This window comes from Amborella trichopoda, chromosome 12 (assembly GCF_054954075.1).
Source record: "Amborella trichopoda isolate Santa Cruz 75 chromosome 12, AtrichopodaSantaCruz75HAP2 v2.0, whole genome shotgun sequence".
In the NCBI taxonomy this organism is placed as follows: domain Eukaryota; kingdom Viridiplantae; phylum Streptophyta; class Magnoliopsida; order Amborellales; family Amborellaceae; genus Amborella; species Amborella trichopoda.
Genome location: NC_142347.1, coordinates 38,980,550 through 39,008,341, shown reverse-complemented (window position 1 = coordinate 39,008,341; position 27,792 = coordinate 38,980,550). Strand labels below are relative to the sequence as shown.

General features: G+C 37.2%; 1 protein-coding gene across 5 annotated transcripts in view; it reads left to right on the top strand.

The window, feature by feature from the left end:
- Positions 1 to 3,531: 3,531 nt before the first annotated feature.
- LOC18446903 (uncharacterized) overlaps positions 3,532 to 27,792 on the top strand; it is a 44,274-nt gene continuing 20,013 nt past the window's right edge. For 2 of the 5 annotated variants that reach the window (XM_006857008.4, XM_020675191.2), the window contains exons 1-6: positions 3,532 to 4,942; positions 10,506 to 10,654; positions 10,737 to 11,333; positions 21,182 to 21,372; positions 21,855 to 21,921; positions 22,014 to 22,091. In XM_006857008.4, coding sequence (XP_006857070.3) covers positions 4,186 to 4,942; positions 10,506 to 10,654; positions 10,737 to 11,333; positions 21,182 to 21,372; positions 21,855 to 21,921; positions 22,014 to 22,082 — 1,830 coding nt within the window. In that variant the 5' untranslated portion in view covers positions 3,532 to 4,185 and the 3' untranslated portion in view covers positions 22,083 to 22,091. The remainder of the gene's footprint in view (positions 4,943 to 10,505; positions 10,655 to 10,736; positions 11,334 to 21,181; positions 21,373 to 21,854; positions 21,922 to 22,013; positions 22,092 to 27,792) is intronic. The other 3 variants (XM_020675192.2, XM_088853747.1, XR_016045817.1) reach the window with 3 other exon arrangements.

Below are 27,792 nucleotides of genomic sequence, written 5' to 3'. Positions count from 1 at the left end.
CATTTTTAAAAAAGTCTTACTCAAATATTTATTTTAGAAAAAATTTCATATAGAACCCTAATTCCCCATATTATTTCATGATAGACCCTCCTTCCGTTTTGTTTTTCAAGCCGCATAAAGAAACCTCTAAATATTTCACTTCCTCTTTAATTGACTTTTGACCATAAAAATTAACCTCAACAAATCTTTTTATACCCTTTGAACTAAAAAACCTTTATTAACCCTCTTTTTCCCTTTCCACCCATTAAAAACAATTTTGGGTTGAAATGATATAAAAATATTTTTTTAAGTTAATTTTTATGATCAAAATTCAATAAAAGAGGGAGATAAGAGATGAAGGGGTATGGTGAAATCTTTAGGGGTTTCTTTATGCCGCTTGAAAGAAAAATGGAAGGAGAGTCTATTATGAAATAATATGAGAAATTAGAGTTCTATATGAAAATTTTCTTTTATTTTATGTCTTTGATTGCATAAAAAAATACAAATTCCTTTATTCACCTCAACGTTCATTATTGACAAAAATACCCCTTATGTTGACATTTTTTATAAATCATGAGAACTAGAGCATGTGAACTCAAACAACCTTATATTTGGTGGAGGGGCAAAACAAAAATATAAGCCATTTCCCTCATGTCACTCCTGACAGAAGCATTATAGAACACCATACTAGATAAAGTATGGCACAATACATGTGTAAGAGGGGAGGGGATGAACAGTATGCAACTCACTCAAGAACGTGATGATCGTGTGTGACTTCAACAACTCGATATGAGGACCACTATGCGCATCTTACCACAACTATTGGACACAATTGTAAACTAGTAAACTGAGTCGTCCGATGAATTATAAATAGATAACAAAGATAAACAAACACAATACCTATAAAAGGTAGTAATAGAGCATGGATGACCCTTTGCATGCAAAAGAAGTATTTTGTATCAAATCCATCAATAATCGATTAAATATAGGTTTTTTTTTGCTTCTCTGTTATATGAAACAGTGAATGTATTTAATAATATGTCTATATGCACCTTGGAACTTCTTAACCTATAAATAAAAACGCAGCTCTACGAGGCATACCCTGTTAGAGTACTGTTTGAAGTTGTCTTGAGTTGTTTCTACATCCATTCTCGCAATCAAAACAGTTCACCACATGTGAATTGTTGGGTATTGTGGTGGGAAGATACACCCAAACATTAACCCTCTCTCACCCTTGGATCCACCCACTCTGGGTAGATCTTAGGGTGATCTTTTCTCTCCCTCATGACCTCTTTTACTCTATCTCTCTCTCTCACTAGGGCCTTTCCCACTCTCTCTTACACCTTACTTTTCTCTCTCTATCTCTCTCTCTACAAATCTCTTTAGGAGCCTTCTCCCCCTCTTTCTCTCTTTCCTCCTCGACCCAACATCTAAGGGCGACCGTTATGTCTCAAATGTATGTTGCCTATCTTGAGACATATACCATGTTAGATATGTATTTGTGTTTCAGGTGTAGTTTCAGTAAAGCGACTCTCTATTTTTTCTCTCTCCTCCATTTAGTATATTTCTTTCGTTGCCGTTTAATAGCTCTAGGTTTCTAATGGCAACATTCGAAACTAATATTTCATGTACTCATTTTTTTTTTAATGATTTGCACAGTCTTGATTAAAAAATAAATAAATTACATAAGCCTGGGGCCCTAAACAATCAAACCAAGATGCACCTCGAAAATTCACTAGAAAAAGCTGCTTAGATGTTAAAAAGTCCAATTATCTAGACCTTGAGATACTAGACTTAAGAAAAATGGACTTAAAATCTTGGAAATAGTGCATCTTGTAATGCATTATCTAGACTGTCAATTTTCAAGATTTTCTAGTGGTCATTGATTTGCTTGATCTACACTATTTTTTAAATATTAAATTTTACAATTAGAGATGAAAATAAATTTTTAGGCCATCATAAATATTTTTGATACTGAAATAATATCGTTCGATACTATTTGAAGGTGCACTTTACTTTGATTGTTAAGGGCATCAGCTTTATGTAAACCTCACCCTTTTAAAAAGGGTCACATATGAGTTATGGCCAGGATATCTCAATCGCAAAATTAACTTTTAATATTTTTACGACAAAATAGGTAATGGATAATAAAAACAGGTAGTTTTCAGTTTTCCAAGTTATCAAACTATGGAAATTGACTGAACCAATCTTTCAAACATGTTGAATTAGATAAATTGAGACTTTTTTAGAATTTTAGGGATTTTCACAAATTCTTACAAAAGTTGGGGTAAAGGTTGACATAAGATGTGTGTGGCAAAAGTGATTTGTTAAATTAATGTATGGAAAAGTATAGGATGAGACAATTTATCTTTGATACAAAGTTTCACAATTAATCTTGACAGATGTGAAATTAGATGGTTGTATTTATTCTATTACCAAGCTCAAACTTCAAAGGAAACTTTTTCAAACTTTGTGACACACCAAAGCAATCAGACTTCACATTGGATGGTTGTACATAATTATGACCACCTTATATAAAAAGTAAATAGTCTCATTGTATACAATTCCTTAATTTATTAAGAGAAAAAACTTATGTGAAAACGTTATTTTGATGCTGGAAAACACTCCAATTGATCATATTAAGGTAACGAGAGAAAAAGGATTTCAAGTCACAAGAATAACACATCTTATAACATATTATCAATACTAACTATTTTTTAAATTTTCAAACATTCGCCTATTTGGCCAGCTTTATATAATGGGAAAAGTTTATATAGAGCTGAGACTTTAAATAATCAAATTAGAGCCTACCTCAAAAAATCACTAGAAGAGGTTGTTTTGATGCCCAAATATCCTCAAATTGATCATCTCGACATCAAGATGCATGGACATGATAAAAAAATGCATTTCAAGTTTTGAAAATAGTGTATTTTATAATGCATTTTTGGACCGTCAAGTTTCAAGATTTCCAAGTTTTTATAGATCTATTGATCTACACTATTTTTGAAGCTTTAAATTTTATAAATAATGGTGAAAATAATTTTAAGCCTATCGCAATGATTTTCAATATTGAAACCACATTTCTCGACACTATTTGAAGGTAGGGTTGAATTTGATTGTTTAGAGCCTAGGCTCTGTACAAACCGCACCCTTATATGATATGCACTTAATTTTAAAGCCTTGAATGTTACAATGGGAAAAATTTATACAGAGCCGAGGCTCTTATCAATCAAATTTGAGCCTACCTCAAAACTTTCACTAGAAGATGTTGTTTTGATGCTCAAATATCTTCAAATTGATCATCTCAAGATGTATAGACATGAGAAAAAACTGGATTTCAAGTTTAGGAAATAATATATTTTGTAATGCATTTTTAGACCATCAATTTTCAAAATTATCAAGTTTTTATAGGTATGTCGATCTACACTATTTTTGAAGCTTTAAACTTTATAAATAAAGATGAAAATATACTTTAAGGCTATCACAAAGATTTTAAGTATTAAAACTGCATTTCACGATACTATTTGAAGGTAGGCTCTAATTTGATTCTTTAGAGCCTAGGCTCTATACAAACCACACCTTTTTACTATAGAATAAAAATAAATTATTTCCATGCCAAAACCTCATCTCGAGGCAAAGTTTGGAGGTGCACCAATTAACTGCTCCAGATGGACGGCTTGTATAAACCGCTCTCTTGAGTGAGAAAACATTTTCCGGGATTTCCCACGTGGAAAAAGTGTTTCCCAATTGGTTTTTGAAATAGGGGTGGTGGCGACTGCTAGCCGTTACCCGGCAATTTTTTTGAATCTCTGCAATTCCTTTATCGATGGAACCCTATTTCTTGCTTTCGCAGTGAAGACATCCTAAGCATAGTAAATCTTACTTTTTTCCATTAGAAATTAGGGTTCTTAGTCGTTTCATTTGTCGTAAATCATGCTTCCTCCCTGTAAAATTAGGGTTCTTTTGTGTATCTTGGATTTTAGGTTTCTTTGTTACCAAACTGTAACATCTGTCCGACCCTTTCCAAATTAGGTTTTTTCTTTCTTTTTGCATCTGGGGTTCATACGAGGTTTCTCACCCTGATGGCCTCCACTCGGAAAATTTGGGTTTTGCTTTAATGGTAAAACCCTAACCCTAGTGCATATTTCTAGCCTTTTAGATTAGCTCTTTTCAGGTAAATTTTTTCTCTCTGATTTCAAAGAATCGATGACAATAGATACTCTATTATCAGGATGGATCATGGAGTTCCTTCTTGATCAACGAGTTGAGGATTGGGTGATCAATAGCCTCATTTGTGTACTCCCCCTCTCTGATAGAAACTTGTTCTTGAAGAAATTGATCCTCCTTCAAAGAATATCCTCTGATATGTCCAAGGGTTTAATCACAGAGAGAATTCTTGACTCTCTCGAGATGATGTCAGAGCTCGAAAGGGGAAATCAAGTTTCTGAAAATTTTAGGGTTTCTTTGAGTGATGCCTATGTTGCAGTTGCAGCAGAGTGCTCTGTGAGGTTCTTGAGAGAAGAAAGTGTCAATAGTAAGGAGTACTTGGAAACCCTAAGAAGAATTTGGGAGGAGAGGATTGCTCATATAACGAATGAAGATAATGGGGGTTTTGTATCAGCTCGATTGAAGGAGTTGAGGGTTGAATTTGAAGCAGCAGTCGATCAACCTCATTCTATAGCCTCTCTTTTAAGTGCATATAAATATCGGGATGCTTTAAATTCATTGAATAGGTTATTGGCCGTAGCTAGGAACGAGATGGGGCCCAGTTTTCTTGAACTAGCAGCTGAAGCTGCATGTATGGAGTCGGGAGATTTGTTAATAGAGGGTGAAGAAGGCCAAATTATGGAGAAAGTGGGTAATGATGAAGAATTGGCTGATTTGGATGCTGTTGGTATGGCTTTAGATAATACTCATAAGACGGGGGTGCCAGTCAATGAGGAGCTTTCTACACCATCCATAGGTTAGTGTTTGATTCTTTGAACATTGTTCTGATTTCTTGCTTTTTATGTTGAAATCTTGTATCCTAGCAATATCATGGCTAGTTCAGATGTGTTATGGTTTTGGTGTCAATCTATCAATATGTCATACAAGTGTTAGAATGCTAGTTGCATAAGTGTACAAGTTGACATGTTGATCAAGGCATACGAATCTTAGTATCGTGTCTAGATTGTGACATGAGGAAGGTGATTGGATAGGGCAATGGTGTGGAAGTTGGAGTAAGAACATTTATTTTTCTTTTCTTTTTTGGAGTAAGAATGATTTTTAATGCACACATGCGCATAAGTTGTTTTCATTCAACTACTACATGCCAGAATCAAGTAAACCATAGTTTGTAATTGTTGCCCTCCATGTATCATTCAATTCATCCTATGCTCTCCTATGTCCTAGAAAAAAGAAGAGACTCGAAATTTGATGTGATTGTGAGAAGCGAGACACCAATTTACTACAAGGTTCTCTCTTAGAATTTTGAAACTCTTGCACCAAGATATTTTATATGTTCGAAGGGAAATACTACTGTAATTAGTGGCCCGGTGAATTTTTTAGACGTGCTGATTTTCTAGCAGGATTTGGCTCTCAAAATATCTTTAGGATATGGTTGACATACATTGAGGAATGATTACATCATATGACTAAAAATAAAGTTCCATGTAACCCTTATTTTCAGAAAGGTCCATGCAGGCTTTTTTAGGCTAGGCAGTCCTACTATGTGTATGGGTTGATAGAATTGGCATCATAGTTGTATTCCATCAGTCCATCTCATTGCCGTCCATCATTTGCGTAGTGGCCTAATCATCCCAAATGACCAAAACATGGTCTGCATAGAAATTTGCATGTTCTTTTCCCTTTAGTCTGCTTGGAATACTTGCAGCCAATTCTTTGATGCAACTAAGACTTGTTTTTTTTCTTTGCTATCATTTTTTGTTGAGGCTAGAAAAGAAGTGGTGTATTTGGTCACTCCAGTTCCTTCCTTAATGGTGAACTTATGAGTCATGATGGGAACCAATTGTAACTATAATAGAAGTAGTTAGGGCCTTAGCTTTGACGAGATCCCTCCTATCACTCTTATTATCTCAATCTCCTTAACCACAACGGGCATGCTGTTCATGGTGTAAAATCTAAATAATCATTTGGCAAGCAACAACCTTGAGCTCGTCATATCAATTATGACCATTCATAATGACCTTTCTGACATGCTTCACCTTGACTACCTCAACATCCTTATCTATCAAATAGAAAACATAATGTGCACCTTTGGTTTTGTTAGTACCGTCAGCTTATCTAGAAGGCAAGGCCGTTCATAGGAAGATTGCCAAAATGTTAAATCATATTCCTGTTTGTCTTGTCTATCCATGCATACATCATAGTGGCAAACTGATACTTTGTCTGCGGGCTGTGCCTCCATAATTGGCCTCTCTTAAGCTCATTGAAGCTCAGGGCGTTAATAGAAATCATCACCTTGACTACCTCAACATCCTTATCTATCACATAGAAAACATAATGTGCACCTTTGGTTTTGTTAGTGTCGTCAGCTTATCTAGAAGGCAATGCCCTTCATAGGTCGTTTGCCAAAATGTTAAATCATATTCCTATTTGTCTTGTCTATCTAGGCATACATCATAGTGGCAAACTGATACTTTGTCTGCGCGGGCTGTGCCTCCATAATTGGCCTCTCTTAAGCTCATTGAAGCTCAGGGCGTTAAACCTTGGATTGTACTGCTCAACTGCCTAAAACATGGAGGTTGCCTGCTTGAGGCAACCTCCAGGTCTTGTACAAGCAAACCTGTACCCCATCTTTGATGTTAATTCCTTCCTCCATCCTCCCTTCTCTCCCTTAAAATTATATTGAGCTATGAGGTATTGGGATTCAAGAACATTCCCTTTCCATCCTTTCCATTAGGTTCTTTTAGTCTAATTGTAATCCTTAGACCTTAGCACTTCGTCGATGTTGTGAAGACCCAATTCCCTTTCTCCTTCCTCTCCTCCATAAATGTTCCCCTTTTCGTTACTTTCTTTGCCTTTCTTTGTTTCCTCTATTTTTTCTCAACACTTTAAAGGATGACACTCTCAACAATATCAACGATGTTTGGTTGATGTTGTTGACTACCGCTTTTGTTTTTTCTATTTGCAAAAGTTACAATGTGTTAATGCAACTTCATGGATGTTTTCCACCTTGTGTTAGTTTGTTTACTAAAAGCACGTAACATGATGTAGAAAGAATTTTATGGGGAAGAAAATCCAATAATCTATTAATTAAAAAATTGAAGAGGCAGCCTACAAGCCAGGCTTCAGTAACTTGCACTGGTTAAACTAGAAATAAGATATCAAAAACTCTACTCTCTATGCAAAATCCTAATAGAAACTATTTATAATAAAGTTTTCACTTAGATCCCGAGAAATCTTGATTCTCATTGAAATAGAAGCCCAAATTAAAAATAAATTTGTAATAAGATTTTTACCGTTGATAAAACAAAGTATTCCATAATCATTGTAACTACTTTCTTAGATAACTCCTACATCCTAAAAATGCAAAAAAAACCTAGAATCGCTTAAAAACTTTAAAACCCTAAAAAGAACCTTAAAATTAAAATTAAAATATGTACCCTTTGAAATTAAACAAAATTTTAAAATAAAAATATTGTCCTGCATTATTCTCCATTGGTTGGAGAAAACTCGAACTTGTCATCGATTTTTCAAGTGTGCTAAAATGAATTCAGTGTCAAAACCACCTTTTTCAACCTTCTTCTTTGTTGGCTCAAAGATTATTTGTGGTAAGAAGAAAACTTCAAGAAATGGATCCTCATATGTATATCGAGGCATCTATACAAATTTATTGAGTTTGGCTATCCCTGAACTCACATTGAAAATCGTGTAGGAAATTTCAAACTCAAAATTTCTAGCCTTTATAGGCTCTCTCGATATCTATTTTATTACTCTTTGAATCCAAGACCACAATTTGCGGTTTATGAGTCGACTATGCTTTTGTTGCACTACTCTAATTCCAATGCCCTAAATCTCTTTAATGTTCCACCTCGTCGATGTCCTTGAGATCTTTATCTTAAGAGGTCTTGTTGTTCATCCGGACATGTATCGAAGATTGGTGGCAAATCCCAATCTACAACCTGCTGATTTTGGAAATAACTTGATGAAAATAAAGATTTTTCATGGTTAGTCTCCTCAATATCATGAACCCAATGGTATTTATAAACAATGAGATTAGGTCTCCCCCGGTTTTGAGACAAATTATACTCGTCAAAACGAGGATTATCCACATTCAAATTGAAAACCCTAGAATTATGGTCCATACGTCTAGGTCTTCTATCACTTTCCTCTTCACTCGACTTCTCTGTGGAGCAGAGCGGTGAAAGGGTTTATTTGATTCCTTCTTTGGCTAAAAGATCACCATCTTGCGCATGATTGATGCCAACAAATTGTTTTGCAGGGTTCTGAATCTGCCTCCTGAGATTCCCAATCTTGTCATCTCTAGCATGATGGGGTAGGTCTATGAGAGCCCCCCCTTCTGCGACTCCTCGCTGCCATAGGTTCACCAAAATCATAAACCCTATTCAGAAAAAGAAGTACACCCTAGCTGAAATCAGTAAGTTCTAGGGCGTAATTAGTAAACCTTGGTTGAAATCAGCAAATTCTTGGTTGAAATAAGTAAAGCATGGCCTAAATTCAGCAAACCCTGAACTTGACTAAAGTTTTCCCACCTTGCTGCCCAAGAAACTTATGCTCTAATTCCAATTGGTGTAGGAAGAATTTCGTTGGGAAGAAAATCCAGTAATCTATTGATTGAAAATTTAAAGAGGAAACCTACAACCCAGGCTTCAATGCCTTTGCACTTGTTAAACCAGAAGTAAGGTATAAAAAACTAGACTCTATGAAAAACCCCTGGCAGAACCCCCTATTTATAATAAAGGACTTGACTTTGAATCCAAGAAATCCTAGTTCTAATAATGATATTTTACCCCTAATAAAAATGGTATTCCATAAGCACTCTAACTACCTTCCAAACCACCCCTAAAAGCCTAAATATATATATAAAAAAACCCTATATTCGCTTAGAAAACTTAAAAACCCTAAAAATAAATCCTAAAATTAAAATTAGAACGTATACCATTTGAAATTAAACAAAATTTGAAAGTAAAAATACTTTTGTCATGCATCATGACATTTACCAAGAGGATGGATTTGGGATTAATAACTTAGGCTAATAGATGATTGGGAAACCTCAATTGGTTAAACCTGCCTTGATTGTTCTTCTAAGCTCTTGTGACAAACTGTGTAGTGCTGTATGGACTCAAAATTTTGGTTTCAATCACTCTTTTGAAAAGCAATTTTTCTTTTTCCATTTGGTTTAGAGTCTCCGTTTTGATGTATCACTTGAGAAAGGGTGTTTTTTTTTTTTTTTTTTTGTTATTGTTGGGTTGGGGGGAGGGAGGGGGGAGGGGGGGGGGGGGAAAGGGTGGGGAGCGGGCAGTGCGGGGTGGGTTGGGATTTTGTTGGTTAAGAACACTAACCAACCTTCTGCCCTTTTATATGGGTTTGAAATGATTGAAATGCTCTAAACCCTCAGTTATTTCTTCCCTTGGTTTTCAAATGGTGCTAGGTAGTCATGTGGGTGTAGGTGCTAGGCAGCAGGTGGACTGCCTGGGCCTTGATTAGGAGAATTCAAACGACAAGCCTCGAGTAGGCTTGATGCTATTGTTTGGTTGACCTTGATATGTATCGTTCTTAGGATTGTATCAGAATGATGATTTCTTGGATGGTTAATATTTCCTTTTTTCTTCGAAAAGTACAAGGTAAACTAAAATATTGATTTTAAAAATATAAAAATGTAAAAATTCAAACTTAGGGAATGTCTTTGTGTTTATCAAGATTATGCTGCAAACATATCACAACTAACTAAACTCATGAGGTTTTTTGTTTCTTAAAATCTTGAGAAAATTTTGCAACGTTTTATAAATCTTGTGACATTTGTTAGTCCATGTATGCTACCATTGAGAGCCTTTGCAAGCATCTTGCATAAATTTCAAGAACCAGATTCTATATTTCACGGTTAGTTTTCCGTGAGGACTGAAGTTTATTTCTGGATTGACCAGGGTAGTTTTGGCTCTTGGGCCTAGCTCTAGAGATGCCAAACATGCATTATTTGCCAAGATTACAATATTGTAGGTGCAGGTGTAGCGCGAAAACTGCATAATTTGATAGATTGTCAAAGCGTCTAGTTAGGTTAGTGGGGATACTTATTAGAGCAATGTTCTGAAAGAAAGGAATTACACAAAGTGAGTAGTGAATTTCTTCCCAATGTGGGTTAAAAGCCCTTCAGGCTGCATTGGCTTATTGGGGGTTTGTGTAGTTCTCTTCTGTTCTTCTATTTACATTTCCTTCCCAGACAGCTCAAATAACTAATCCATTATGAATGAACACTGACTTTTTCCTTATGTAATTCCTAGTTTATATAAAACAGAAAAACTTTAATGACTATGCTTTTCTAAAGTACCTAGATGTGAATTACCCAGATATGCGCAAAAGAGGTTCCTTTTCTAGGGAAGAATTCGTTCTAGGTGAACATCTGATGGAAGGCATGGTGGTTGTGGAGTCGCGAAGGAATCGAGTGTTGGGAAAAGAAGATTGTATCCATGCAACTATGCACAGTACTCATATAAAGGTGAACAAGCACGATTGCCTCTTGACTCCTGAAGCATCCAATGAAGAAGAAGCTCTTAAAAAGAGTTCTTTAAATTTTGCAGACAGTGTTTGAAGATCCGCTACCAGATGCCCGACAAACGGCAGCACAATTAGGACAAAGATCCACCACATGGACCATAGATCGAACTGATGAGAGTTCTGAAGATATTCTGAACCAGATCGATGTGGAGAAACGGCTGCCTCTGAATGCTGAAACAGGCGATAAGGAAAGTTCTGTGCATTCTCAAAGGAATCAAATGTCAGGAAAAGCAAAACTTTTGCATACAAAGACACATACCAATCTTATAGAGGGGAACAAATATGATCGTTTTTTGACACCTGAAGTATCTAAAGTACAAGAAGCTCTTAAAAGAAGTTCACTAAATTTGCAAACGGTGGTTGAAGATCCTCTACCAAATGCACTAGAAATAGCAGCACAATTATCAATGGAATCGAAAACAGATCAGACTGTTGAGGAGGGATCTGGAGAAACTCAGGACCAGATTGTTGCAGGCGAGCACCAGTCTGTTATTGCTGATAAAGGCAATGAAGCGAGATCCATGGAGGAAGTCAGAACTGAAGATCAGGGTCAAAGTCATAGGGTGCCTTTACCTAGGCCTAGCTTGATGGCGTGGAACAGTACTGCCTGTGCGCAGGAGGTAACAATTTTATACTGCTTCAATGACGAGCTTATATGAGGATTTAGTAATATTGTCTTTTCAATCTTGCTGAAACTTTAGTCGTTTTATTAAGGAAAGGAAATATTTTGAGTATGTGTTATACTGTTGCAGCATATGTGAAGGTGTTGTACCTGTGACTTCTTCTGTTTTGCAGAATATCATGGTTTTATAACCTTACTGTGCTATAAAAGGGCTGAGCTTATGATGTTTTTTTTTAATATTTTTCACGGGAAAACATAATAAATTTATACCAGTAATGTAGCATGACTAGTGACACCATTCCGAATGATCATTTTACTACAATCTGACTTTGGCTTTATCATTAAGGCTGTGTTTGAGAAATATTCCAGAATAGATTTTGGGATGTAATGTGCAATATGGTCTTTGCAGTCTATTCTCAGTGATTTTGGTAGGCACAATCTCGTGCCTGACGCATTGCAGCATGTCACAAATAAGTGGTGTGTTGCATTATATTTAAAAAGGGGTTGGCACCCCTTTTTTTGTCAACTGTATGACAGGAAGAAAAGACAATTGTGCCCTGCCTGTAAGCCATTATCCATAAGCAGTAACTTGGTCCAAAACCTAAACAACTGGAATAATTCCTTTTGTGTCTTTTGAAAGCCATACCATAATTTAAGATGATGCTTTTGCTTTAACAATTTTTCTACCATACTGAGGTTTGTTGTAAGTTTATAATTTTCTCCTGGGTAATCACCATGGATTAATTAACTTTGGACTTAAATTATTCAACCTTGAACAGCTCTTACATCACCTTTGTATGCATAGGTTGTGAAATAATCTGTAATCTTTGTATCTTGAGAATTTCAGAATGCCCTTGTGTCTTTTGTAACCAAATATAGCTGTGCTTCTTCGTTAATACTGGTATGGTAAATGATTGTCACTATTGTGGATTTTAATGTTTGTTGTTAGAAACTTCTCATGGTGGATTCATTTGGAAGTAGCAAAAAGAATGTAATGCAACCTTTGGCAAGTGAAAGGTAGTTGGTCTTTTGTATTATTAGGGTCATAACTGATTTTGAATCGCTTGAGACCTGAAATTGCTTGTGAAAAGTTTATTATGCTCAAAACTTCTTTTTTTTTGGTGTGAAATTTTATGTTCAAATCTGTTTTTAAAAATTCATATTTTAATTTTTCTTGGTGGTAATATTTCTTATTTTCTGTTTATTTATGGGGAACGGAACAGTAAAATTCCCTTCTGCCTTTCTCAAACTATTTTGGAATTCTGATTAAAATTTTGGCCTGATATCAACCTTTGTTACCTGTTCCTTTGAATTCTATGATTTCTTGGTTGAGAAGTTTAAGCTACTTGAATGGTTCCATGGGAGAATCTTTGATGTGCATTTTATATTCAAGTGCGTTCTATGTGTGTCATAAGAATAATGTATCTTGATACTTTATACTTTCTTTTGTGATGTTACAAACAAGGTTCAAAATAATGGATTAATGGTATAAAGGTTTAGATTGTTGGGGCCCCGAAATGATGTGTAGCAATTTTGGAATATAATGGTTTAATGGATGTTATTTAAAAAGTTGATGTGGCAGGTTATGCTTTGAAAAAGAGGGATATAACACGGTTGATTGTTTTGAACTTTGGAAAAGGCGATTTACCAACAGTCACAATGTATTATGACTGTTATAAACTTTAAAATCATTGATAATTGACCATATTAGTGGTTTTGACTATGTAGGGTACACCACATTGTTGTTGGGATCAGGGGATAATGAAAGGCTAGAGAAATCCTATGATTGGGAGTGCCATATGAGCAATACATATTCTAGGGATCGAGATCCCCAAATGATAGGGATCTTGTTCCCAACCTTTTGGGGATCTTGCTACCTACCTTAAAAATTGTATATATGGTCTAGGAGTATGTATACTCTTTAAAGTAGGGATCTCTTTATTTATAGCTAGTAAGAAATGCAACTATATTTTGAACTATAGTTGTATTACTAGTTGGTTATAAATAAATAAATTCATCCGTTTGGTCGTTATCTTGGCCCTTAAGGTGGGGATGGAGATCCTTAACGGTGGGGATCGAGATTCCTAGTAGTGGGGATCAAGACCCCAAAATTAAAAAAACTGAGATGCTTTTCCTGGAGCTGTGGAGCGAGATTTTGGAGGGGGATCCTGAAACTATGGTACACCAGCCCTTATTGAGCTTATATCAGAGAGGGCAAGGCCCTATCCATTAAATCAACTACATACGACTTTTTACCTTGCCATGGTCACAAAGTAAAATGAAATAGTATGTGATGCATAAATGAAATGAAGGATGTATAGACCAAATTTTCAGAGAAGGGAGATGCAGATGAAAGGAAAGAGGATGAAGAAGGGAGAGTGACGTGAGAGTAAATAAAAAATAGTGAAAGGGCAAACTGCCTAACAAACTGGATAGGACTTATATTTCCTTTTAACTTAAAATAAACAAGAAATAAGAATTAAAAAAATGTCTTCTAGAACTCCTCCTCAAGCTGATGCATAAATGTCACCCATGCGTAGCTTGGAATAAATTGTTTGAAATGAAGTACGATCAAGAGCTTTGGTGAAGATGTCTACCAACTGATCCCTAGATTTCACATACGAAGTGGACCCTTGCTGACTAGTGACTTTCTTTTGAACAAAATGACAATCTACTTCGATATGTTTGGTTCCCTCATGACTTCAGATTGCTGGCTATAAAAATTACAACTTTACTATCTCAATACATCTTGATAGGCTCCGCAACAGTAAACCCCATCTCCTGCATCAGTGTCTTAGCTACATCAATTCACATGTAGTATGTGCCATTGCTCTAAATTCAGCCTCTGCATTTGATCTAGCCTCAACATTTTGTTTCTTCTCCATGTAATTAGATTTCCACCAATAAATGTACAGTAACCTATAGTATACCGCTTGTCAGATGGAGAACTTGCCTAATTGGCATTTGGGTAACCCTCAATGGTCCAATGATTGTTTGACTTGTAAATTAGGCCTCTACATGGAGCTCCTTTTTAGATACTTCAAAACTCCATGCACAACATGCTAGTGGGGAATCCTCTGAGAGTGCATAAACCGACCCACTACACTTATGTAAAAGCAATATCAGGCCTAGTAGTGGTCACATAAATTAGCTTGCTTACCAATCTTCTGTACCTTCATGGATCATCAAACAACTCTTCTTATCAATTAATAACATTGTATTTGAATCCATAGGAGTATCAACTGGTTTAGCCCCTAATATTTCAGTCTCTATCAACAAATTAGTCACATACTTTTTGTGACAAGTGAATTCCATGATTTGATCTGGCTACTCCAATTCCTAGAAAGTACCTTAGCTGGCTCAAATCCAATGAACATATATTTCAAGCTCTTCAAATTATTAATTCCTTTGTGATCATTTCCTGTAATGTCGATACCATCAACATATGCAACCAAGACAATTATCTTGGAGTCCCATTTCCAGATGAACACAAAAGGATTCACATGATTGTGTCGAAATCCATATGCCACAACAATTTCACTAAATTTCGTAGACTATGCATGTGTGGACTGCTTTAGGCCATAAATAGCTTTCTTCAACTTACATATCTTGTATAACTCCCCCTGAGCAACAAACCCAGGTGGGTGCTCCATATAACACCTTCTCAAATAAATCACCATGGAGGAAATCATTTTCGCATCAAGGTCCCACAGTGGCCAGCCCTTGTTTGCTGCAATAAATATAACTAATTGAATTGAAATATGTTTCGCAACAGGGGCAAAAGTTTCAGAGTAATCAATGCCAAAGTTTTGGGTGTATCGTTTGGGAACCAACTTGGCTTTTAATCTATTAATGGTGCTATCAGGCTGATATTTTACTACATAAACCCAGTGACACCCTATAGTTCTTTTTCCAGCTGGAAAAAGTGCTTTATGAGAAGATTTAGGGATAGAAATAGATGAAAGAGCTAAAGCAAAACTTTGAAATGATTGGGTCAAATTTGCAAAGGTAACAAAACGAGCAGTGGGATGTTGAGTACACGACCTTATACCTTTATGTATGGCAATAGATGCATTACCATCACTAGACACAGAATGTGAGTCACGAGCAAGAAGTAGATACCATTATGATGTGTAGAAGTAATAGGTTTAGCTGGTCTAGGCAACTGAGATGAAGAAGTATCAACAGGAATAGGAAGAGGAATTATAGAGGATGAGGCTTGTGAGACTTCTTCTGGAGCAGGATAAAACAAATTCACATCAAGCATGCGGCCCTCTTTAAAAAAACAAGCAACATTTTAAAAACAGGTAAGATCAACACAATCAAATTATTTCATAAACTAGGATGATAGCATTGATACCTTTATTGAAGCGTAAATACCCTAGAAATATACACTTGACAGCTCGAAGATCTAACGTATCATTACTAGTACCTAATGCATGAACAAAAGCAAACACACCTGAAAACTCATGGAGGAAAAAAATAATGGAGTATCTGGGAAGAGAACATAGTGTATTTTTCCATTCATAAGTGAAGAGGGCATATGATTAAGTACATAGAATGAGGTCAACAAGGCATCTTTCGATAAACTTTTGGAATAAGCATATTAATTAGCAAAGAGCAGGTTACTTCAAGTAAATGTTTTTTTTCTTTCAGCGGTCCCATTCGGCTGAGGAGTATGCACACAAGAAGCTTGATATAAAATCACATTTTGATCAAAACAATTTTGAAATTCTCTAGAACGATACTCATTAACATTATCAGACATATTCTTATTGAATTGAGTTTGGATCTCCTGGTGAAACAATTTAAAAATAGAGAAAATCTCATATCTTTCTTTTATTAAATATAACCATGTCATTCATGAATGATCATCCACGAAAGTTACAAAATATTTATGGACAGACAAACTTTGTTCTCTAGCAGGACCTCATATTTCATTTCAGAATGAACAACTATAAACAAAACAAGTCTTTGTTTATCAGTTCTAGGACGAAATGACACCCTATGATGCTTGCTTAACTGACAAGCCTTATATTCTAAAGTAGACACGTACTCCAAAGAAGGGACTAACCAACTTCAAGTTATTGAGAGAAGGATGGCCCCAACCGCGACAATGCCTTTAGAAGGGAGAAACAACATAAGGGTGGCAATGGGCTGTCGGTTTGGCCCAAATCGATGGGCTTGTCCCTAAAAAACTTTGGCCTGGGCCGGGCTGGGGCCATGACTGGGCTGTCCTAGTTTGTCCCGACTCGCCCCCTCATTTTTCTTTACTTTTCCTTATATTTTTTGAAAATATTTTCTAGCCCGGCCCGGCTTGGCCAGGTCTAGGGCTGGTTAGGGTCGGGCTGGGCTTTGGATGGCCCTACAGGGAGTAGGCTTGTTCTAGGGCCAGGACCTGCCCAGCTCGGGCCATTGCTAGAACTAAAGCAACATAATGAAGAGCAGCACCAATCAAATTCAAATAGTATAGGCCACTTGAGTCACATTGCAATTGTCTTCCTCGTCCTTCGATCCTGAAATACACAAGAAGAGTATAATAAGTTATAGAGCAGCGAAGATCTTTAGTTAATTGCTCTGAGCAGCGAAGATCTTTAGTTAATTTGCTCTCAGACAATAAACTGAAAGAAAACTTTGGAGTATTTAACACAGAGGACAAAGAAAGGGAAGTAGGCATAATTGTGCCTTGTGCAGACACACTAGACAATGATCCATTAGCCAAAGTAACAAAGGAATTAGAAATATACTTATCTGGAGCATTGTTCCAAACGGCGGACCGCCAAGCGCCTAGGTGGTCTAGAGGGCCCGGGCTTAGGCGGTCACCTAGGTCCTGCACCTCGCCTAGGGGCAGGATTGCCCCTCTTGAGGGGCATTTTTGCGTCCTTTTGGAAAAGTAAGAGGGGAAAAGGTGGGTTTTAGGTTCATTTCAAACCTAAACCCCATTAGAGCCCATTTTAGAGAGAAAAACCTGAAAAAACTAGATTTTTGTGATTTCTATTGAGATTAGGTTTAGTTTTAGAGGTTTTATAGGTCTATTAGAGGGTGTTTTAGAAGATTTTGACATTAGATCTACTGGGCTGCCTAGGTTCTGAGCTCTCGCCTAGGTGTTGGGTAGCTTGGATCCCCTGACTGCCTAGGCATCGCTCAACAGGTTTTGAAACACTGATATGGAGATACAAAAACAGAAGGCTCACCACATGTGGTCAGAAGCTCCTAAGTCAATAACCCAAGGAGTAGGTTTTTGAGATGTAAGAAACACAAAGGTACTCGAGTTAGCAGGGGTGGCATTGGAAGTAGAAGGATGGTCACTAGGCTGCTTACTTGTTTAACAAGTTTATTATATTATTCTCTTATAAGTAAAATAGAGGCACCAATAGAATTTGGCTGTCGGTGATGATTACGAGGCCCATTCATATAAACATCATTGCCTCATATGTTTAGGTAACTTGATTTGCCCAAGCAGGCCTACTAATCTTATCCCAACACTTAACAACTGTATCATTTGTATGCCCACGATACATACATTTTAGATTTCCACGACTGCTGCCTCCATCACCTCTACCACGGCCCCTTCCTGGGTCACAACCACATCCCCTACATCTGCTTCCATCACCTCTCCCCACAAATGTATTCAATGCCAATCCATCTTAATAGTAGTGTTAGACGGTGTAGGGGAGGTAGATATGGTGAGACGTTGAATTTGTGCGTACACATTATTAAGGGGTGGCAGCTCACCACTTGCCAAAATCTGATCACGAACAGGATGAGGTACTCATGATTAAGACTCGATAAAAAATTGGCAACTTTGAATTCTTTACGCTCTGCAATTCTACATTACTAGATATAGGTTGATACGAATTCAGCTCTTCTTACGTACCTTTAAGAGCACTATAATATTCATTCATGTTCTTATTACCTTGTTGCAATTGAAATATTTCCTCCAACATTTTACTTACCTTAGATTTCTTATCTGATGAATATGTTTCTTTCAGTGCCGCCCAAAATTCCTTTAGCGGTTTCAGGAAACATCACATTTGCACTTATTTGAGGCTTCATACAACACAACCAAGTCATGTTTATGTAATTCTCTTTCATCCAATCTTTATATCTATTATTAGAGTCACTTGGTTTAAGCTCAGTTGAGTGTTTCAAACTTCCCCTAGCACCAACGGATACTTCAACAAATTGAGCCCATATAACATAATTGGACTCATTTAATTTTGTTGAAGTAATTTGTATCGCCACATGTTCTGGAAGACGGAAAGTCCCGGGTTTAATTTTCACAAGCCATGAGCAGTGAAGAAAAATTCAGCTGCCCGGCTGCCTAGACAGCCGTTGAGGCGTACTAGTCAACAACCGCCTAGGCGGTGAGCTCTGGGTGGGCATGCATAAGGCGGGTGCCTAAGTTGGCTCAAGGTGGGCGCCCACCCAGTACCATTCCTTAAAAAAAAAAGAAAAAAAGAATTCAAATCCACCCAAATAAAAATAAGGTTTGGTATTGCCCTTCTCTCTCTTTCTCTCTCACAGGTTCATCCATGTGCTCCTTTACATATGAGAAGAAGAAGAAGATGGACTTCAAGTGTTCGATGCGCGGCCTCTGTCTCACACACACATACACACACAAAGATACACATGGACCTATATGGTCCCTCTTTATATGTAAGAAGAAGAAAAAGAAGAAGATGACCTCCAAGTGTTCGATGCGAGGTCCCTCTGTCGCACAGACTCTCTCTTTCCCTCCATATCCTCCAAGTGTTCGAGACCTCTCTCTCGCAATACATATCCAAAAGAAAAAAGAGGATGATCGTTAAGAATTTCATGCGAGACCTCACGCACACACATACGTGCACATGCACATACACACATACATTCACAAAAAACACACAAAAAACAACATATGGCCCCTGCCCCAACCCCCTTCCCTTAGGGCCACCCAGATATCTAGATGCCCGCCTAGGCAACCGCATCTGCCTTCTTGAACATTGGCCATGAGTGTCGGTAGTAAAAGATAAAGCGGGTCAATGGTCAACCAAATATAATCATTCACGCCAAGCCTAGTAGAATGCTAGGAACAATTTTTTATTAAAAAAAAGGAGAGAAGTACTTATCTTTTAGTTCTGAGCATAGCCACTTTCTTACACTTGCACAAACTAGGGCAAAACCACATTATCCAAATCTGAGCATCACCACGCTACCACTCTTTGAGTAGACTAGAGCAGCACCTATCCACACGAAAAACTTCGGGCTTTTGAGAGAAATTTTTGGTGAATCATCTATGATTGTCAGCGAACCTTGAAAGTAGGTAATGATTCTTTTATTGGTCTCGATCTTTAAAGATAAATAACATGAACACCACCACAACCACATTAAACGCAGGCCCACATTGGTTTCTGTGCCAAAAAAACAAAAGAAGACCAGGAGACAACCCAAGGGTTCAGATTGAACAACCCTAGGAAGTAACTCTCCCCCCGACCCCGCCCACCAACACAAAAAGGAAAATCAGGAGGGAGAAGATTAAAAGACAAGTAATATTTATTTGTTTATTTATGTACTTTGTTCGAATGGAGAAGAGAATCAAGAGGGAGATGATTACTAGGGAAGAAATATTTTAGGATAGAAAAGAAGAAGCAAGAGGGCAGAAAAAAATCATTGCTTTGATATCGTGTTAGAGAAGGGAGAGAGAGATGAGGAAGAGGAAGGGAGAGTGATGTGAGAGTCCGAATTGGGTCTCATGCACCTCTCACGCCACTTTTATATTAACAAAATAATGAAAGGGAAATACTGCTCATACAAACTGAAATAGGACATATAGGTCCTATTAGATAAAAGAGAGATAAGAATTAGGAAAAGGACTTTTAACATGCAAAGAAGAAAAATTAAGTGCTGCTGATTACACTGTGACATGCGTAGTTCTGATTTCAGAAATTCTCTTGCTACCGTTTATACGTAAGAGTTGTGAATGAGGCCTATGCTTCTCTTGAGATAATTCTAAAATTATTGTCTTTATGATTACATGGTTTGTATACCATTCAAAACATGTTTCCTTCTTGAATAGGACGATTGGCTGGACATCTTCAGTTATTTCTCCTATTTGAATACTCATTTTCTATTTGTAGTTCTCAGGACATGTGCTTCACTTCCCCTAAGGGCTTCTGTTAACTGAGTTTTCAGGTTGCCATGGGGCTGAGAAGCTTTAATGATCTAAATGGATACCTTTGGTTTGTAGGAATCATTTTCTGTTTGGGAATCAGGAGTCTCCCTAGTGAACTTAATTGGGTGAACTTAATTGTTTAATTTCCTTGTGCTTATAATTGAGGTAAAGTATGAAATGAGTAACTGATGTTTCTAGTACAGAGTATAATGAGTAACTGATGTTTCTAGTACAGAGTATGCTATCATAGTGCCGTGGTAGTTAATGGCTTCACAATCCTTTGTATTAATTCTACTTTTTTGTGTGTGCACACATTACTTGTTGGTGGATTTCCATGTCTTTTAGTATTCTTCCGAATGTCTAGAGAGGTGAAAGGTGACAATGTCGACAGGAGAGTTTAAGAGTTTTTTATGCTTCTTTTTTTTTTTTAATTTTGTTTTATTTAATTTTATTTTTTAAGTTTGTTTCAGCTATAAAGGAAACAAATCAGCCATTCCGTTTATCTTGCATGCTTCTATACATTTCTGTAAAATGGACATTACTAATCAAATCAGCCATTCCGTTCATGGATTGCAAACCGTTTACATACTTCTATACATTTGTGCATGTGGGACTATTTATTTATTCAACTGATTTCATTTATATTTTAGATTAGTCAGTGAGGTATTCCTACTGAATCAAATTTTCTTGGGCAGTGGGATGATGGATCGATTGAATCCCTTTCTGAAGAATCCACAAATCATTCACAAGGAATCCATTTGCCCAGCCCAAGGACCAGGCATGTTTCCCCTTTGAGGATGGACGAAGCTGGTAAAAGATTGATGAAGAGAAAAAATAAGAAGTGGACTCTATTAGAAGAGGAAACATTGAGAGAGGCAGTGAATAAGTATGGAGTCGAACTATTCTCGCTCTCCCTACTCCTTAAGCATGAATGCGTGTGTGTGCAAATATAAAAGTTTTAAGATCCATGCGTTCCTCCATCTTCAAAAACACTTTTTGAAGTGGATAAGGGGCATGAAAAAGGTCAATCCCCTCCACTCCAAAAACACTTTAAGAGTTCCAAATCAAATCTTATTTTGAGGAGACTGATCTGAGGTGGTGAGAAGCTCTTTTGAGTCCCTTACAAACCTTAGAAACTCCCTGAGTCAACTTGACTCGCCCAGTTGCTGAATATTATGAAGAAAATACTCAGATGTACCAGTTTATGGTTATATGTAGTTTTTTTGTTTTGTTTTATTCATTAATGCCATTTTCTAGGATGGTAAGGATACTTGATGACATACTGGGTTCAATAGGATGCCTGTGCTTGTATTTTTCCGGGGCTGTCCTTTAATAAAAAGTCTAATACTTCTGTTTACCTCTGTGAAGGTATGGTCAAGGAAACTGGAAATTGATTTTAAATTGTTATTCTGAAATATTTGATGGTAGAACACAGGTACTTTCGAGAGCTTTACTTCTCTGGTTGGTTTCTTTTTTGCTCTATAGATTATGTTTGCTGATTTTGTGTCTGTTTGTCTCTTCACATAGGTAAATTTGAAGGACAAATGGCGGACTATGATGAATAGTAAAAGGGGTCTGGATGCATCAAGAGCCTAAATGTACATGGTCAGTTGTCATCCCATTCAGTTATATTTTATATGTTTTAACAGTATCAAGGCATGCAGTGCTCTGCTGTATATTGAACTGAGCACTTGCTGAACCTAGGAGGAGCTTACGTGAATGCATGCGTGAAGAACTAAGACGTTATTTTTATAGTGGTAATAATGTTTAATGAAAGAAAAAAGACAATAGTGTTTTGAAACAGGAGCACTGTGACCTCAGTGGCCAAGAATCTGAAACGCGAAACCCTGCTTGTTTACATGCATGCTCACTAAACTATTTATCACCTTGTTCACTTTGCTATTTACATTAGCCACTTTCTTCAGGTTAAAATTTGAGTTCAAATAATTGAGTTTTGTGCAAATGCACTCAAGTTGTTAGGGGGCAAGGTCACCCTCCTGAGGCGATCTCATGCCATTCACAGAATTCCTTTAATACACTGCAGAATTCCCTTCAATGCACTGGGGAAAGCCTTGTAGCGCTTTCGCATTCATCAGCCCATGTAGGAATGCTTTGGCTAGGTTGAGGGGGGTAGGCTACTCACCTTTCCATGGTATTAGGAAAGCCTAAGGAAGACCTCTAGTAGCATTACAGTCCTCTAAGGTGTTACTCACATGCAATATTTGAGAACTTGGATTTGGATCCGGACTCAGTAGGGTTCTAAGCCCTAGTCACCTGGATTGACTCGGTGATGTAGGAGAAATTTGAAGAAACACAAACATCAACAAAAAGCACCTTGACACAAGCAATTTTTGAGAAACCCTAAGGCTTTCTCCCATGTATGGCTCAAGCCTTGGGCTTATTTTACAAGACAGTCTTCCTTTTTTTAAAAAAGAATACATGAACGACTCTCCAGCCCATCCATACCCTTATTTATGTTGAAAAATTATTGTTTTGGGTAATATTTATCCACAATTAACTTTTGACCAAAAAATCCTAACTTAAGTATAAATTTCGTAATGACATTTTTACCCCTTTGAATACTACTCGTGAATAGTTCTTTGTGAATAGTATTCATGAAATAAAAAAAAAATTATAAAAATTTGAATGGTGGGCTCTGTTCACATGTTGTTCAATGATGAAGCTCCTTTAGGGGCTATATTGTCCCAATCAATGGATTTCTTTACATCTAATGGTTCATAATTATATTCATCCCATTTTGGTAGATGTTCCATAGCTTTGTCCAAAGGAGGTCCCCTATGAAGCTCCAACAAGTCAAGTTGACCTTCTTGTCATTTTACTATTGGCGGCGGGGATTATGAATTGGGCCGGATCATCTTCTTGCTGGTCATCATCAATCATGAGCATGACCACACTCCCTTGCGGATTGTCTTTTACTTCAATGTTGCCAGTGGTATCTTTGTTGTCATGGAGGGGATTGGTGAAAACTCCTATCGTTTGGTTGGACTCATTCACAAGTTTTTTTGGCTTTAACACCCTTATCGATGAGTCCTTGGAGGACACGTCTAAAGTGTATGCAATCTTGTATATCATGTGTGTGATTCGTATGCCATTTGCACCACTTTAACTTATCTTTTGCTTCATGTGGGGCCTAACTATGTGGGTAGGTTTTTCTAAAGGCACTTGTTGAGAACTTGGTTAGGCAGTTCTTTGATTAGCGTGAAGTTCATATCTTGCCATGGTCTCCTAGAAGTGTTTCCTCCTGTCACCCTATATTGATTCTTTCGATTCTAAAGAGTTTGCTTGGACTGTCGAACAATCTCTTACAGATTGTCGTTGAAGACAATCTCATTGGCTTGATTGCTGGCATTGCTTTTCTTGTTGTTGTAGTTACTCTTATTATTTGAAGAAGAGGTTACCATCTTGTTCTGTAGGGCTGGGACCGTCAATAAGTAGGCAGTGACATGTGCATCGGGGTTCCCTTTTCTAATGAACTTGGTTTGAAACTCAGGGAACATGAACCCGTAAGAGCTGAGGGTGTCCTTTACATCATCCTTTAGGGTAAGGCATCGTGGAATCCCATTCTTGCTAGGGCATTTGTGAGGGCTATCATGTGGGTTGTTGGTAGAATGGTAACCTCGCCAGCGAACTAGTTGGCAAGCATACATTGATGGGAATGCCTATATGACAGGAGAGAAACTATCTCGGTAGTTTATGGGTTCGAGTGTCTCGAAAGACCTTATGAAGTTCAGCTCTATGGGTAAACTGACCTATAAGCTCCCTAACAGGCTGCGAGTTAGGCTGCATGACAGGGGATGACCAGTTCGAAATCTGGCCAGTTTGTTGTCGTGGTCAACCTAAATTATTAGCATCTGCTCTGGCTGGTTGATGGGCCGAGGCTTGTATACTATAGCCTTGATCTGCTAAAGAGTTCAAAAAGTTTGCACATCAAGGTTTTCTTGAAATCGACCAATAATGATGCCTACCTACCCTACGACATTCAATTGCGGACCAATAACGATGCCTACCTACCCTGGATTTCTTGGTTTCTAGGAATATAGGATCATGTGAATCCTAGTAGTGTGATGGGTAATTGGAAAGGGTGTGGACGTCATTTTCCCTGCCTTAATGTATACTAGATTGGGTAGTGATTCCAAGTTCTTGGAATACCGCCGCTAGCCTAATCCCTTGGCTATTGAGGGTGGTCTTAGAAGCGAATACTTCATAACTATGGGTCGTCCTATGAGATCTTCTAGGGCTAGCAACATGTAGTTCTGGCCGACAAACTATGGATCCCTTTACACATGTGTTTGATCGACTATGAGCCTGGGGGCATGTCCATCGCATACTAAAATATATTGCCTCTCGAATTCATGTATATGTTTTCAAACCCAAGCATGGATAATATGGTCGACTCAATGTCAGAATCGCCACGGACGTTGACTCGACAAAGAGACATCTCCTGGCTATGACTCACTACAAGCCACACAAAAATACTTGACAACTTTGCCCTAAGTTTCTAGGGTAAGGTAGGTATGGCGGGGATCCTAACCAGCAAACTTTTGAAATACAATTAGGTTCGACTGGTACCCACCTAGGTCTGAGTTTGCCACGAATAGAGTGCTTCGGTCCTACTATATGTGGGCTAATTTTAGAGTAAGAATGAATGGAGGGGAGCGGAGCTCACATAAAAGTTGTGCAGTCCCCAACTGTCTTGACTCTAATAAGCCAAGTGCCGCTCATGACTTGAATATCGATTCTCCACCCCCCACCTTTTTTCTAGATCTCTTGTCGATATGAATGAAAAGTGTGGAATTCACATTGATTTGGATGCTACAAGTGTGTCAACAGGTAATATCAACCAAAAGCCAAGCTATTAAGAAATGACAAAAATTGGAAGAAGCAGGATACACAATAATTAAATGTTATCATGGATTAGGAATGAAAAACCACATGTGTTTACACAAGATTCTGAGACCTATAGAACTAATCAAAGTTTCTTCTGTCTAAGGTCACGTCCAAACTTAAGATTTAAAAGAGTCGAAGAGGTGGGTCCCGTCAAAATTAGATCCATAGAGTAATCAGCCTCAAAGACTTATTCTTTTAAATCTGCAACCCTAAAAAACAAAAAACCCTAGAAATAAGCCCTAAAACCAAACTATAATATACATCCTTTAGGGGCTGTTTGGGTACCTGAAAATCTATTACATGACAATATATTACAAGGAAATATGACATTTCCATTGTTTGGGTACACTTTAATAGTAAGGAAATGGAAAGAGATTACCCGAGATTTCTCAAGAAATCAGGAAACCCATTACGCGCGGTGAAGGGTGAAAAACCTATTACGCGTCTTGACAGGTAATTGGGGGAAATCTTTCGCGTGTGTCTCTCGGTGATTTTCTCTCCCAAAATCTGTTTTTTTTATTTCTGCTATGATTGCTTATTCCTTTGTGAATGTGCTTCAATTTTTTTTCTGTTTATTTTTTGTGTTTTCTCCTGCTTTTAGTCACTCAAAGAAAAAGTATCAAGTTAGAGAGAGAAACACTTCATATCTCAGTGCTTTTATCTTTGTTGACTGGTGTTTGTTTGTCATTCTTGTTGTCCATTTGTCGCTTATAAATCTTGGATATCTAGAAATATATGTAACTTCTATGACATGGCGGATTTGGGTTCTCTACTTTATGAATCAAAATCAGTCTGTTTATTTTTTTGGGCTGTTATTCTTGTTAATAAATCCCAAATCAGTGGGTTATATTTTCTTTTGTGCTGCTATTGTTTGCTGATAAATTTGAAAGACTTGAGTTCACTCACAGATAATCGCCAAATCAATGTGCTTGAATTGTTTTTTTTTTTTAGAACTTTTTTAAATTAATTTATCTCTTCAATCTCCTCCAATGCCCCAACATAATTTCTCCTCCAATGCATTTCATAAAGCCTTCTAGGTTACTAGCCAAATTTCATCGAATTTTTTTTGTCTTTTGAATTTACCATGGAAGTTTTCTGGAGAGAGATGATCGAAAAACTTTAGCATAAGAAAAGAAAACATAAAAAATGTGATGGCTTATCATAATAAAAGTACGTTATTCCAAAGTGTTAACATCTTGAAAACATGTGATTCCAAATCAAGACGCAAAGGCATACAAAAGGTGTGGCTAATTTTTATGCCTGATGCAATCAGTGTTTCAAAAAGCGTTAGGCGGGTCCTAGGCGAATTGGGGCTCCAGGCCGCCCAGCGCCTAGGCGGGCGCCCAGAACCTGGGCGGCCTAGTTAAATCCAAATAAGGATTCTGCAGTTATTTGAGTATCAGACTATCAGTTATATTCAAATTATACTACATATTAGTATCTAGCATTCATTCCATAAGCATAACCATAATCTATAAGTTGGTTCATACTCCATAATCCATATCTAATTATAACTTAAAATATTCCAACCAACCAAATTATAAAACTATGAAAGTAATACTTGAAGATTCAAAAGAATCTTCAATAGTTCAAATGTTCAATACACAATACTTCAATTAAAGTTCAAACTTCAAAGTAACAAAGTTTAATAATTATTCAACAATCAACATTCATTCTTCATCAGAAAATCTTAGGTCAGCTGCGTTGGCATCATATTCATCGGAGTAAACGGAGTTGTCATCCTCCTCGACATAGTGTGACTCGTCTTCCTCCGTCTCTTGCGAATCTTCCTCTTCTTCCTCCACCCTTGTTCTTTGTGCAGAAGCTCTAGTGGCCTTAGGAGGGTCAACTGATGTCCCTGAAGCATCCATGTCCCATCTCAATCCTTAATGCCCCTCGACATCATCATCATCAACTAACCACACTATAGCATTGTCCATATTTTTTGATCTGATGGGGTCTCTATTATCTCTTTTAGCAAATGTGTCATTGAAGAATCGATTGTACTTGACATAGACAAGGTCATTGAGCTTCTTTGATTCAAGCCTGTTCTTTTTCTTTGTATGAACCTAACATAATCAAATCAAAGTGAACTAATTAAAATCTAATATCTATGGTTCATGTATTATTTATAAAATTATACAAATTACCCTTATGGCTTTACCCCTTCAAAAGTACTCTAATTGCGCGCACAACCGGATGAAGAAGTGGTTAAGTTTAAGATCCGAATGACCAACTTTTGTAAATTTGGAAAATTATGCCCATGTTGGCTCCACCAATGGGCTGCAAAGAAATAAAAAAAATCATAAATAAATAATAGAAATACTTGATTACTTAACAGTTGAACTTGATGAAGATGAACTTAAGAATATTAGTAATATAATAATATTTAATACCT